This window comes from Microtus oregoni, unplaced genomic scaffold (assembly GCF_018167655.1).
Source record: "Microtus oregoni isolate MIOR12 unplaced genomic scaffold, Mior012 000142F_ref0000161, whole genome shotgun sequence".
Lineage (NCBI taxonomy): Eukaryota > Metazoa > Chordata > Mammalia > Rodentia > Cricetidae > Microtus > Microtus oregoni.
This window is the reverse complement of record NW_024544792.1, coordinates 1,506,294-1,518,177: the sequence shown is the minus strand read 5'-3', so window position 1 is coordinate 1,518,177 and position 11,884 is coordinate 1,506,294. Positions and strand designations below refer to the sequence as shown.

At 40.3% G+C, this 11,884-nt stretch overlaps 1 protein-coding gene across 1 annotated transcript; it reads left to right on the top strand.

Moving 5' to 3' along the window:
* The first annotated feature begins 385 nt into the window (after positions 1 to 385).
* On the top strand, positions 386 to 6,197 carry LOC121444814 (cytochrome c oxidase subunit 7B, mitochondrial). Its single transcript, XM_041646720.1, has 3 exons — positions 386 to 533; positions 4,018 to 4,142; positions 5,990 to 6,197. Exons 1-3 carry the CDS (start codon positions 494 to 496, stop codon positions 6,065 to 6,067), a joined length of 243 nt encoding a protein of 80 aa, XP_041502654.1. The 5' UTR covers positions 386 to 493; the 3' UTR covers positions 6,068 to 6,197.
* The last annotated feature ends 5,687 nt before the right edge of the window (positions 6,198 to 11,884 follow it).

The following is an 11,884-nucleotide window of genomic DNA, read 5'->3' as shown; positions in this document are numbered from 1 at the left end:
CAGACAGCACTACATAGAGCGACCCTGTCTCAACCATTCCTCCCAAAAATTACAAAAATAATTAAAAGTTAAACCAATTAGTATAGGTAATAGAAGCCAGAAAATGAAAAATTTGAAGTGAGAATAGTTTGAAGTGAGACAGCTAACCCAAACCTCTGGAGTTTCAGCACCATCTTGAAGCTGGTGCCTTAAGTAAGGATGGTGTCTCAGCTCTCTTTTGCAGAGTCCCAGAGTTTCCTCACTGTTGAGTAAATACTATTCTACGGCTCTTACGAAGCTTGAAACTACATTTCCCAAAGGCCTTTGTTTTTCTTTGCAGGAAACAGGATCACTATTTCTATAGGCCAACCCCAAATCTCGCGAGATCTCACCAAATACCGTACGGAATCCCCACTGGAAGCCATTTTGTTTTTCAGGGTTCTTTGCAAGGGTAGCTGGGTCGAATCTGCACAGAGGCAGCACCGGTCGTCACCGTAGTTCCATCTTTTCCGCGATGTTGCCCTTAGCCAAAAACGCACTAAGCCGTCTCCAAGGTGAGTGTGGACGAATCCTTACAGCAGCCGCGGATCCGTCTGTCCTCGTGCTCTCGTGCCCTTTTCCTCCCCAGCATCCTGCACTTTTAATTCTAGGTGCACAGTGCCCTGCATGGTCTCAAGTCCCTGGGAAGATAGCCGAGACAGTGGCTTTACCACCTCGTTGTGTTCCTAGCCTAGTTTTGCATTCTCAATCCTTCAGGGACCTATGATTTCCAGGAAGAACGCTTGGCGGACACCTGGCTCTCCTTAAGTGATGTTCTAAATTTTAGTTTTGGGAGTGTATTTATTCGCTACCCCAAATAGATGAACTGATCTTACACTGTAACGGTGGTAGGAAGCTAAATCTACCTCACCTGGATTCATAGCAAGGGGAAACCCTAAGTGGTAGCCTGACAGCTTTAGTCATTTGTAGGTTATCAACGGACTATTAACTATTGCGAAAACAACTGTGGTCAATTTTTCCTGTGTGAAAGTTAGGCAAGTACGTGGAAATTTGAGACTAGTATTATATATGAAGAACACACTGGATTGGAGGGAAAAATCATTTTCATACTTGCTTTCCTTTGAAGGTGACCTTCAGTAATGTGAATAGAGGTGACCTTACACAACTATCTTTAGCTTGCTTCTCTAACCATGTTTTTATTTTACAGAGATAGTAGTGTAAGAAATTGTGTTCTAAACACTGAAGTACTTTAGGAATAGTAGAGAAAAATAGAAGCCCAACTGATGTTTTGTAAGCCAGTAACTGTGTTTATTATTTCTTTCATTTAGGGCAAATCATTTAACATTTTGAACTTGCTTTCTTGTTTTTGCAAAAGAGAGATTAGTAAATAATACATATTTCATAAGTTCGTTAACCAATATCTGATCAGTAAACAGCCCCTCTTTTTGTATAGCGGTAAGTCAGAGTGTTGAAAACAACAGTGGTTTGGTAATCTCAATTTATTTGATTTTTAAGTGATTTAGGGATTTTTATCCCGTGGGAAAAGGTGATCTTAAAGGGTTGTTTCTCAATGTGGAATTCCTATACTCACCTCTAAGTGTTATAGGAGCACAATACATTAAGACATATTTATGAATTTGCTTATTCTGGATGTGGCTGTTTTCTGAGGGAGGGTCTCAAGTAGACTAGGCTAGCCTCCAACTTAATATGGAGCCAAAGATAATTTTCAACTTCTGATCCTTCTGCCTCTACTTCCCGTGTGCTGGGGATAACAGGTACTTAGCACCTTTAGAGATTTAAGTGTGAGTGTGAACACGCATGCATGCATATGTGCATGTGCGGATGTTCGTGTGCACGCATGCTTGTGTTTCTGCAGCGTAGGGACCGGGTCCAGGAAATGTGGCAAGCACCACCCCAACTGAGCTACATTTTTCTGGGTGTGACTGGCTAAAATGAAAGCTAAGTAAAACAGCTAAAGAACTACTATATAATGGTTAAGAAATTATCATGATTATACCCCGTAGAGACTATTATTATTTTATTTTTGGGAGGTGATGGGTTTTTAACCCAAAGCTCTGCAACTGAACTACCCTCAGCCTGAAACTATTACATTTCAAGTGTTAGTGGACAGCATTTTTGTTTTTCTTTTTTTTTTTTTTTTTTCTTTTTTTTTTGGTTTTTCGAGACAGGGTTTCTCTGTGGCTTTGGAGCCTGTCCTGGCACTAGCTCTGTAGACCAGGCTGGTCTCGAACTCACAGAGATCCGCCTGCCTCTGCCTCCCTTGTTTTTCTTTTATTTTTGAAATGGTCTAGCATTAGTCTGGCACTAAAATTGAGGGCAGTTCTTCTCCCTAAGCCTTCCAAGGGCTGAGAATACAGGTGTGAACTACCACATCGCAAACCAGCATTGCTCTTTTCCCACTGTAGCTGCAAGCACCTTAAAACAATAAGGGCGTGATACCTAGGTTGGAAAGGAAAAAACCAAAACTGATAGTTTTTCTTGGTACTTACCACTTCTTTCCAGTTTTATTTCTTATTAACTTGCCTGTATACTTTGTTCTTCATCAAAACTCGATTGGCTTTCTGGCACAGTAGATCTGTCAATTTTAATTCCACATTTCTACATCTATATAAACAGGTACTCAGTTAATTCTACTTTCTTGAACTACAGTGATTTTTGTCTTCATATATAATATTCCCTTCTAGGCTAGAAACTGCCTAATGATAAAGTCTCTATCTTATACATTTTTATATATTCTATTTTTAAAATCATTTTTATTTTATGTGCATTGGTGTTTTTGCCTTCCTGTACGTTTGTGTGAAGATGTCAGATCCCCTGGAACTGGAGTTACAGATGTTGTGAGCTACCATGTGGGTACTGGGAATTGAACCCAGGTTCTCTAGAAGAGCAGCCAGTGTTCTTAACCACCAAACCATCTTTCTAGCCCCCCTCCCTGTACACTATTTTTTTGAGACAGGGTCTCATGCATTCTAGGCTCACTTGTGACTCTGCCTCAACCTTCCAAGTGCTGGGATTACAAATATGCTTGCCTGCTTATATACTCTAATATAATTGAGCCTTATTACTAACTAGTTTAAAGTTTAGATTACTATAGTTTGGAGTTATTTTGTTCTAATATTAAGGCAATAAACATTGGGTGTGTATAAATCTGATAATTTTTGGTTCATTTTTCCTTGTATCTTTTAAATTATTGAGCGATGTTGGGTAAATTTTAGTGAAAATTGAAGTCATAGGTATTCAAATTAGTGAATGGTATCCAATAAACCATTACTGATACACACCTCCAATTTTTCTTTTCCTCCAACCACTTTTTTTCCTCCAACCATTTCCTGAGACAGGGTGTTACTGTATAGCTTACTATATAGATCAGACTGGACTTGAACTCACAGAGATCTGCCTGCCTCTGTTATGTTTGTTTAATCCTGCTTCTGTCTCTGTGTCAGTTTATTTTATTCACACACACACACATGCATACATATATATATATATATATATATATATATATATATATATATATATAGAGAGAGAGAGAGAGAGAGAGAGAGAGCAAGCATCTCTGTAGCTCAGTCTAGCCTAGAATTCTCTGTGTAGCCCACTTTACTATTAAACTCATGGCAATCCTTCTGTCCATTTCCCAAGTGCTGAGATTACAGGTGTGAGCCCCGGGACCTAGCAGTTTATCTTATTTTCAGAGCATTTGAGAAGGTGCTTACCTGTTCTTGTTTTATTTTTTGTTTTTGAGATAGGGTTTCCCTGTGTAGCCTTGGCTGTTCCAGAACTGTCTGTAGACCAGGCTGGCCTCAGACCCACAGAGATCTGCCTGCCTTTGCTTCTGGAGCACTGGGATTTAAGGTGTGCACCACCACCTCCAGGCCACTTGTTCCTGTGTGTGATGTGGTTAACATTTAGTTGAGTTGCATGGTAGTATGTAGAGTTTACTACCTTTGCTCTCCTGTTTGGCAGTTGTGTTCCCTCTGTTTTAATAATTGACACATATTTCTGTGTTCTTTTTTTAAGTTCGAAGTATTCAGCAAGTGGTGGCAAGACACAGCCATCAGAAGCGGACACCTAATTTCCACGACAAATATGGAAATGCTATATTAGCAGCTGGAGGCCTCTTCTGTATTTCTGCATGGACATATGTAAGTACTTCAGTTAATTATTATTTTTTTGCAGTGCTAGGTATTGACTCCTGGTCTCATACATGTTAGGCAAGTGCTCTGCCATTGAGCTATACTCTCAGACTCAGTGGTTCTTCATTTAAATTTTTTTTATTCTCATCTAGTCTATGTATTCTATGTTAATTTCTAGTGAACGAGCGATTTGAAAGACTATCTGATCATCCACCCATTGTTCTTTATTTGCATTTAGCATTCATCCATCTTCTTAATGTTTCCAGTAACAAGTTGCTTGTTGGAGCACAAGGCAGCCCTTTTCTAGATTGTGCAGCTGTTAGAAGGATCTTATTTGTGGATCCCAAGCATGGTGGCATATGCCTGTAATCCAGCCCATGAGAGACTTAGACAAGAGGATTGCAAGTGTGTGATCAGCCTGGGCTATATATTGTATGTAGTGTGAGACCTTATCTCTAAAAAAGTTAAAAATTTAATGTTGAGTTAAATATGCTTCCCTTTATAATTATTACAACACAGGAATGCTGACCTATCATATTTCCATATGATAGCCATCAGCTAGTAGATTTCTGTCTTAGGTTGTAAAGCACATGCTTAACATGGACTGGGCCCTGGGTTCAATTCACAGCACCAGAAAAACAAACCAAACAAACAATTACCATTAAAACCAAAAACCAAAAACCATTAGCATAGTGTCTTTATTAATTTGTTAAGATTAAAACATCTGTAGGTGTATGGGTCAGACTTTTATTGTATATTTTCTGGATTTTCATATTTTGAGTCACCTTCCTGGACATACTTAAGTGATCAGATTTCCTTCTAAAATTCTGTAATCAGAACTGAGGCACAAGCCAAGTGTGGTGGTACATACCTGCAATCCCAGCACTTTGGCTGCTGAGGCAAGTAGATTGGAAGAATAAGACCAGCTAGAACTATAAGAAGTTTGAAGCAAGCTTAGGCTACATAGTTGACTTTGTCTCAAAAAAAAAACCCCAAAAACCAAAACACAACAACAAAATCAAAACCCAAAACCTGAGTATAATTTTCTTGATAGATGAAGTATAACTTGATTTCCATACTCTCGAGCTCGGCATCTGTTGCTTAACTTATTTTCTAGTTGCTCGATCTTCAAAAGTGTAATTATGAAATTTTAATAAATATATTTTGGGTGTAAGTGATACAGATTTCTTAGTGAAGTGGCACACGTCTATTATTTCAATACTAGGGATGCAGGAGGATCAAGAGGCCAGGGTCATCTTCAGCTACATATCAAGTCTGAGGCCACCCTGATCTACATGGAACTGTTTCTCAATAAAACAAGAGGGACAACCCAATCCTTGCCTGAAAGTAAAGATAACTATTAATTTTGGTGCTGGGGATTGAACCCAGGGTCTTGTGTTTCTAAGCATATTCATGCACCTTAATGATCTATACCTCAGCTGTGAAGTCAGATATTAAAATGAGTTCTCTTAGGTAGTTGTGGTGGACAGGCAAAATTTTGGAGGGGAAGAAAATGTAAAATATAATTTTGAATTAAGAACAGCTTCAAAATTCATTTTCTCAGTCTTCTAGTCACATTCCAAGTATTTAACAGCCAGATGTGGCCAGCAATTCGTGTACTGGACAGTGTAGGTTTAGAACATTTCCTTCAACTCTGAACGTTGAGTTAAGCAACCTGATCTGAAGAATTAGTACAGCAATTAGTTTTGACTTCTATGAAAAGCACTATATCCCTGGTGACTTTGTTTGTTATTTACCTAAGGAGCAGAATTCTTTGTAATTTTGAAGAGTTTCCAAATTGAGAAAGTGGACTGTGGTTTAAATATGTATAACTGACAGCCTTTTAATTTTTACAGACAGCAACACAAATTGGAATAGAATGGAACCTGTCACCTGTTGGCAGAGTCACCCCCAAGGAATGGAGAGATCAGTAGTCATGCCAGCTGATGCAATAATGAAGGAATTATTTCAAAACCAATCAATAAGTGATGCCAAGTCAAAGAATCATGTATTCCCTATAATATGGCATATTGAAGAAAAAATAAAGTACCTTTGAAACCTTCATTTTATGTTTTGCTTTCTTTGTAAGTGAAGCCAAGCGTGATGACTTTTCATTTATCTAAGCATTGTATTTGAGTCAAACAGCTGTACCATCTTAAAACAGCTTTTTTCTTTGAAGTGGTATGAGGGCAATCTATGCTCTGAAAGGCAACTTTATAGTAAGCTGAAATCACAGCTAGTGAACAAATAACCACAGAGCTGGGTCAAGAGGTTAGTCCAGATAGGTTAGTATCCTAGTATCCTCTACCTCATGGTTATATTTGGAGTTGGCATTAACTCCCTTCCTCTCCTGCTTGGAGAATTTAGACTGTCACCGAACCCAAGTGAATAGTGATCCTGTAAATATGAGCTAGATTTGTTAAAGACTAGCTCCTTAGCCCCTATAGCATATTCGCCTTAATTAGCAGGTGGATTTTAAGCATAATCCTTAATCCGTGGGGAGTATTTGTCACCTACTTCCTAGTTACTGTTGCCGTAAAAATAAGAATATCTGTTAATCATGGCTTTAAAGAGATAATTTTTTTTTTTTTTTTTTTTTTGGTTTTTCGAGACAGGGTTTCTCTGTGGTTTTGGAGCCTGTCCTGGAACTAGCTCTTGTAGACCAGGCTGGTCTCGAACTCACAGAGATCCGCCTGCCTCTGCCTCCCAAGTGCTGGGATTAAAGGCGTGCGCCACCACCGCCCGGCTAAAGAGATAAATTTTGATACTTGACTCATTGGCCTCTCCTGTTGGTTTTCTGTAATTCTAGCAATATTAATGTAACATTTAGGTTTGGGGAATTGTCCTGAGTTTAGTATATGACACTGAACTTGCTGTGGAAGATGTCAACTAAACAAAATGTCAACTGAATCACTCCATTACTTTTGGTTAGAATCGTAGTCTGTAGTTAAATGCTTGAGTAAGCAAAACACGGAATTCCTGTCAAGGAATTTGTATTAAGTTTATTTAAGTTATTTGTATTAGTTAAGGTTAGAGACTTCTCAGAACCAAAACTGAGTTATAGAAGTTGTCTTTAACAATCTCTTAAATATATCTGCTAGGAATTCTACATTCTGCCTACTAAAAGATTGTAAGATTTGTACATGGCAAGATTTGTAACTCTACTAATACTATTTGATAAATTTTAAGCTTGGTGTGGTGCCATATACCTTCAACCCCAGGACTCAAGGCAGGGAGGTAGGAGGATCACTCCAAGTTCCAGGCTAGTCAGATCCTACATAGTTGAGACCCTGTCTCCACCAAAAAACTTGGACATTTTTATGAAGTCTGTGGAAATGTTCAAACTAGTATTAAGCCATTCAAATACAAATTAATCTGAAATGTGATTAAACAAGAGACTTGGATGCCTTAACATGTTAGATCCTACACCTTTTAGCTTGAGAATTAGTATTCATTTATGGTGAGGTAAATGTCACTATGATTTGTTCTGATGGTTGTCAGCTGCGTGTAAGGTTTTACATTTACTTAATTTGTGTGTATTTGTGCCCACATTCACCACAGTGTACATGTGAGAGTCAGGACAACTTGCAGGAACAGGTTTTCATTTACCTGAAGGTTCTGGGGAATAAACTCAGGTCACCAGATTCGGCAGCACGTGCACTACCTACTGACTCATCTTGCCCTCCTTTGATGGGTGCCTTTAATACTACATAGCCACTAGTAGAAATGAACGAGTTGTTCATTGATTCTTGCCCCACAACATTCTAACCTTGGTGCTTTCCTGTTACAATCAGCCAGGCAGATTCTACATTGCATGAAAATGGCGTCCGTTTTACCTCTTAGCATCTTACTTGGAATTTTATTATTACCTGGAGTTGGAAGGTCATTAAATTAACTTCTCTGTAATGTATTTCTATGATTGAAGAATTGAGACAATTTACCTCAGAAGCACTGCTAATCCTTTATAAGGCTTTGAGGGAATATGAAGTACTTTTAGATTAAGGTGAATGTCATAAAATTCTGTTTTTTTAATTTTCCTCTGAAATGGAATTGCCATGTATTTTTTGTTATTTGAATTTATTAAGCTTATCAAGTACAAAACATTTGCATTTTGAGAATACAGATGTTGCCTTTTTTAAAAATTAAGATTTACTTATGTATACAGTATTCTGTCTGCATGTTTACATGCATACCAGAACAGAGCACCAGACCTCATTACAGATGATTGTGAGCCACCATGTGGTTTCTGGGAATTGAACTCAGGACCTATGGGAGAACACTCAACACTCTTGACCTTCAAGCCATTTTTCCAGCTCCCAGATGTTACCTTTTTTAAAGTTAAAAGATGAGCTCTTTATATGTGCCACTGTGTGGAGGTGCCAGTGGAGGCCAGGATACAGTGTTGGATACTCTGGAGCAGGAGTTAAAGCTGTTGTGTGCTGTTCTGAGAAGTAGTATTCTTAACCACAAGGCTATTTTCCCAGTCCCAGATGTTCTTTCCTTAGCCAGGCGACTTCGTTAAGATTATATTAATGTCAGCCCAGTGGTAGTGCATGCCTTTAGTCCCAGCACTCGGAAGGCAGAGGCAGGTGGTGGATCTCTGTGAGTTCGAGGTCAGCCTTGGAAGAGCTAGTTCCAAGGACAGGCTCCAAAGCTACAGAGAAACCCTGTCTCAAAAAAAAAAAAATAAAAAAATAATATATTAATGTCATACTGGAAGCAATTTGGAGGTACTTCATAACTACCAGTAAACCTGAAACTTACGACATTGTCTAATGAAAGATCACTCAATATAGTAATCGTGAAAGGAATGCTAATATGCTTGAACATTCAGGGCAGTAGAAAGGATGGAGACAAAGACAACATTTTAGAGTGATGTGGTAGGTGACAGAGAAACCAATATCTAGATTGACTAGAGGGCTAGCTGACTTGCTATCCTGCTTCTTTACAATTGGTTTCCTGGTTCCTACCATTGAGTGAGTTTTATTTAATAGTTGAACAACAATTGTGTTGAGGGGGCAAATGTGTATCAAATGGCCAAAGGTATAAACCATGTGAGTAGTGATATTTTTTGTTCGTGAATTTCTTTGAGTTTAACACCAATCATCCTTCAGCTATAATTCAGTTTGTTGATATTTGGGAGCTCACTTAAGTCACCTTAGTTTCTTTAAAAAATTAATTAAAAAAAACTGTGTATATGTGTGTGGGTATGTGCACATTTGGGTGTGGTGGCCTTGGAGTTCAGAAGAGTGTGTTGGGCCCCATGGAGCTATAGTTACAGGTGGTTGTGAACTACCCAGTGTCAATGTTGGGAACTGAATTTGGGTCCTCTACAAGAACAGCATGTGCTTTTAACCACCGAGCCATCACTCCAGCTCCTTTTTATTTAAAAAGTTTATTTATTTTATTGCATGTATTTATTTGTGGGTGTGCTGTATGCACTATACAAAGCCCAGGTGTGAAGACGAGAGGACAACTTGTGAGAGTTCTCTCCCTCCACCAGGGATAGAACTCTTAGGTCAGTAGGTTTGGTGGTAAGCATTTTCACCTGCAGGGGATTAAACTCAAGGAATTGTCAGCCACTGTGGTCTACATATCTCCAACCCCATTGTATAATTTTTTTAAAAAGATAATCGTGTGTGTTTTTGAGTGTGTCTGCGCGCGCTAGCGCCACTATGCACTACAGCATGTATGTGGGGTTAGAGAACAGTTTACAGCAGCTTTCTGTCATCTGTCATTTGGGTAGATTTTTTTTTCTGTGTATAGGAGTGTTTTGCTTGCTTGTACATCTGTGCACCAGATATAGGCAGTGCCCTAGAAGGCCAGAAGAGGGCATCAGATTACCGTGAACTGGAGTAACAACTGGTTGTGACCTGCCTTTATTTCTCTGGAAGTCAGTGCTCTTAAATACTGAGCTATGTCTGCAGCCTGGAGGGAAAAAAAATCATTTTTGAGACAGGATTTTACTCTACACCCTAGTCTGGTCAGGAACTCACTCTGTAGCCCAGACTGGTTGCAACTCGCCACCCTTTCAAGCGCTGGGAATACAGCGAACTGGGAAGGAAGAACTATATAGAAGGTTTATGGCAAGTTCTTTTTGTTCTTCACGTACTTTTTTCTCTTTTTGTTGAGTTTGCACTAGGCACTGGGGTCGGGAGACAAGAAGGACGACAAGCGCCTGACCCATCTCAGGCGAGGCTACGTGCGGGCAGCAGGGGGCGCACGGAGCTCAGGACACGCGCTCCGTTTCACGTGACGTGGACCATTTTTCCCCAGTCGGTCCAGCTTCCGGGCTCCGGCATCACCCGGAAGTGGGGACCTCGGAGGAGGGCGGGGCAAAGGCTGCTGGCTGGGAGGCTGGGGCTGGGAAAGCTGTCGAGGGAGGAGCTGCCGCCGCTGGCGCCTAGACTCTTCTGTGTGTGCGAGCGCGGAGGCTGCGAGCGGTTTGATCGCTGCCTCCCCGCGGTGTGCCGGAGCTCGAACCCCAGCCCTGAAAACCCAGGTGAGTCCCACAGCGGCTTCCCGTCGGTGACTTCATTGCAGGGGCCGTTTTGTTAGTTGTTCTACTGTCTAGAGTGGTGAGAAGGTCACCACTCTAAGCTGGGGCAGTCTCTAAACTCCTTCACAACTCACACACGTAGGCTTTACCCTCCCAACCAGGACAGAGAAGGGAGATTGGGTCCTGATTTATGTCACTTTGTTGTGCTGTCCTGGAGAGGGTATTCTGATCGTCTGTGGCCTGTGTTAACTGTGGACCCTAGAAGGTCTGCCCGTACTGGAATTCTTGTGGACTGGGATCTTTGCTTAGTGGCATCCCTTTCTCCTTTAGAAACTGAGCTTCTGAAGACCACCGTCACTGGCTAAATGTTTTCGAAAACGGGCATTTGGCTTCTTGTCACGCTCTGGGAGCGTAAGCTAAACGGAGTCTCGTCACCCCTCGTTTTGTTCTTTGTGCTCTGTTTCTAGTAAAGTTACAGCCACCCCTGTCCCACCCTGCGACACCTTTCCGAGGCTCTTCCTCTGTCCCTTTTTCCCTCTTCCTCTTCCCCTTCTCAGTGTTGGGGGGGTGAATTCAGTACCTACCACATGCTGGGTTGCATCTTACTTTTGACAATTTTTGCTGTGGGTAACGAGGTTATTTTAAACTCTGGCAACACTCATGTTTTACAAGCCAATATTTTTCTAGGATCTGAACTTTGTTTTAATTATAGCCTCATTATTTAGTAATAAGGCTTTGTATTGAGACAGCGTGTGAAGAACATTGAATTAGTTGATACTGAGGTGTGAGGGATGAGGTGATGCCAGATTGAGACAGTTCTTGGACTCAAAAGAGTTTGCAATCAAGTAAGTCAAATTTAGCTATGAAGAGCGTGGGTTCTAGCAGCCCCACTAACTGGATAAACAACTTGGGTGGTTTATACCATCCCTCATAATGAAAGGTTATTTTGAGCAGAGATTTTAGTTTGTTAATTTCAAGCTTTCTTGCATCTATGGTAATCACATGAAGGTTTTGTTGTTGTACTTGAGTGTCCCGCAATGAAGTAGGAAAGAAACACACAATCACTTAAAAACTCACTAACATACATTACAACCAGGAAATCAATAAGGATGTATAGAAACAAGCATTTGAGCTGGGTCTGGAAAAGTGGATAGGACTTGGCTCTGTAGGAATGGGAGAATAGTCCAAGTAGAAAAATACTGGGAAGATCACGCTGTATATCAATGTCTCTATTTCTAACAAACACCCTTTC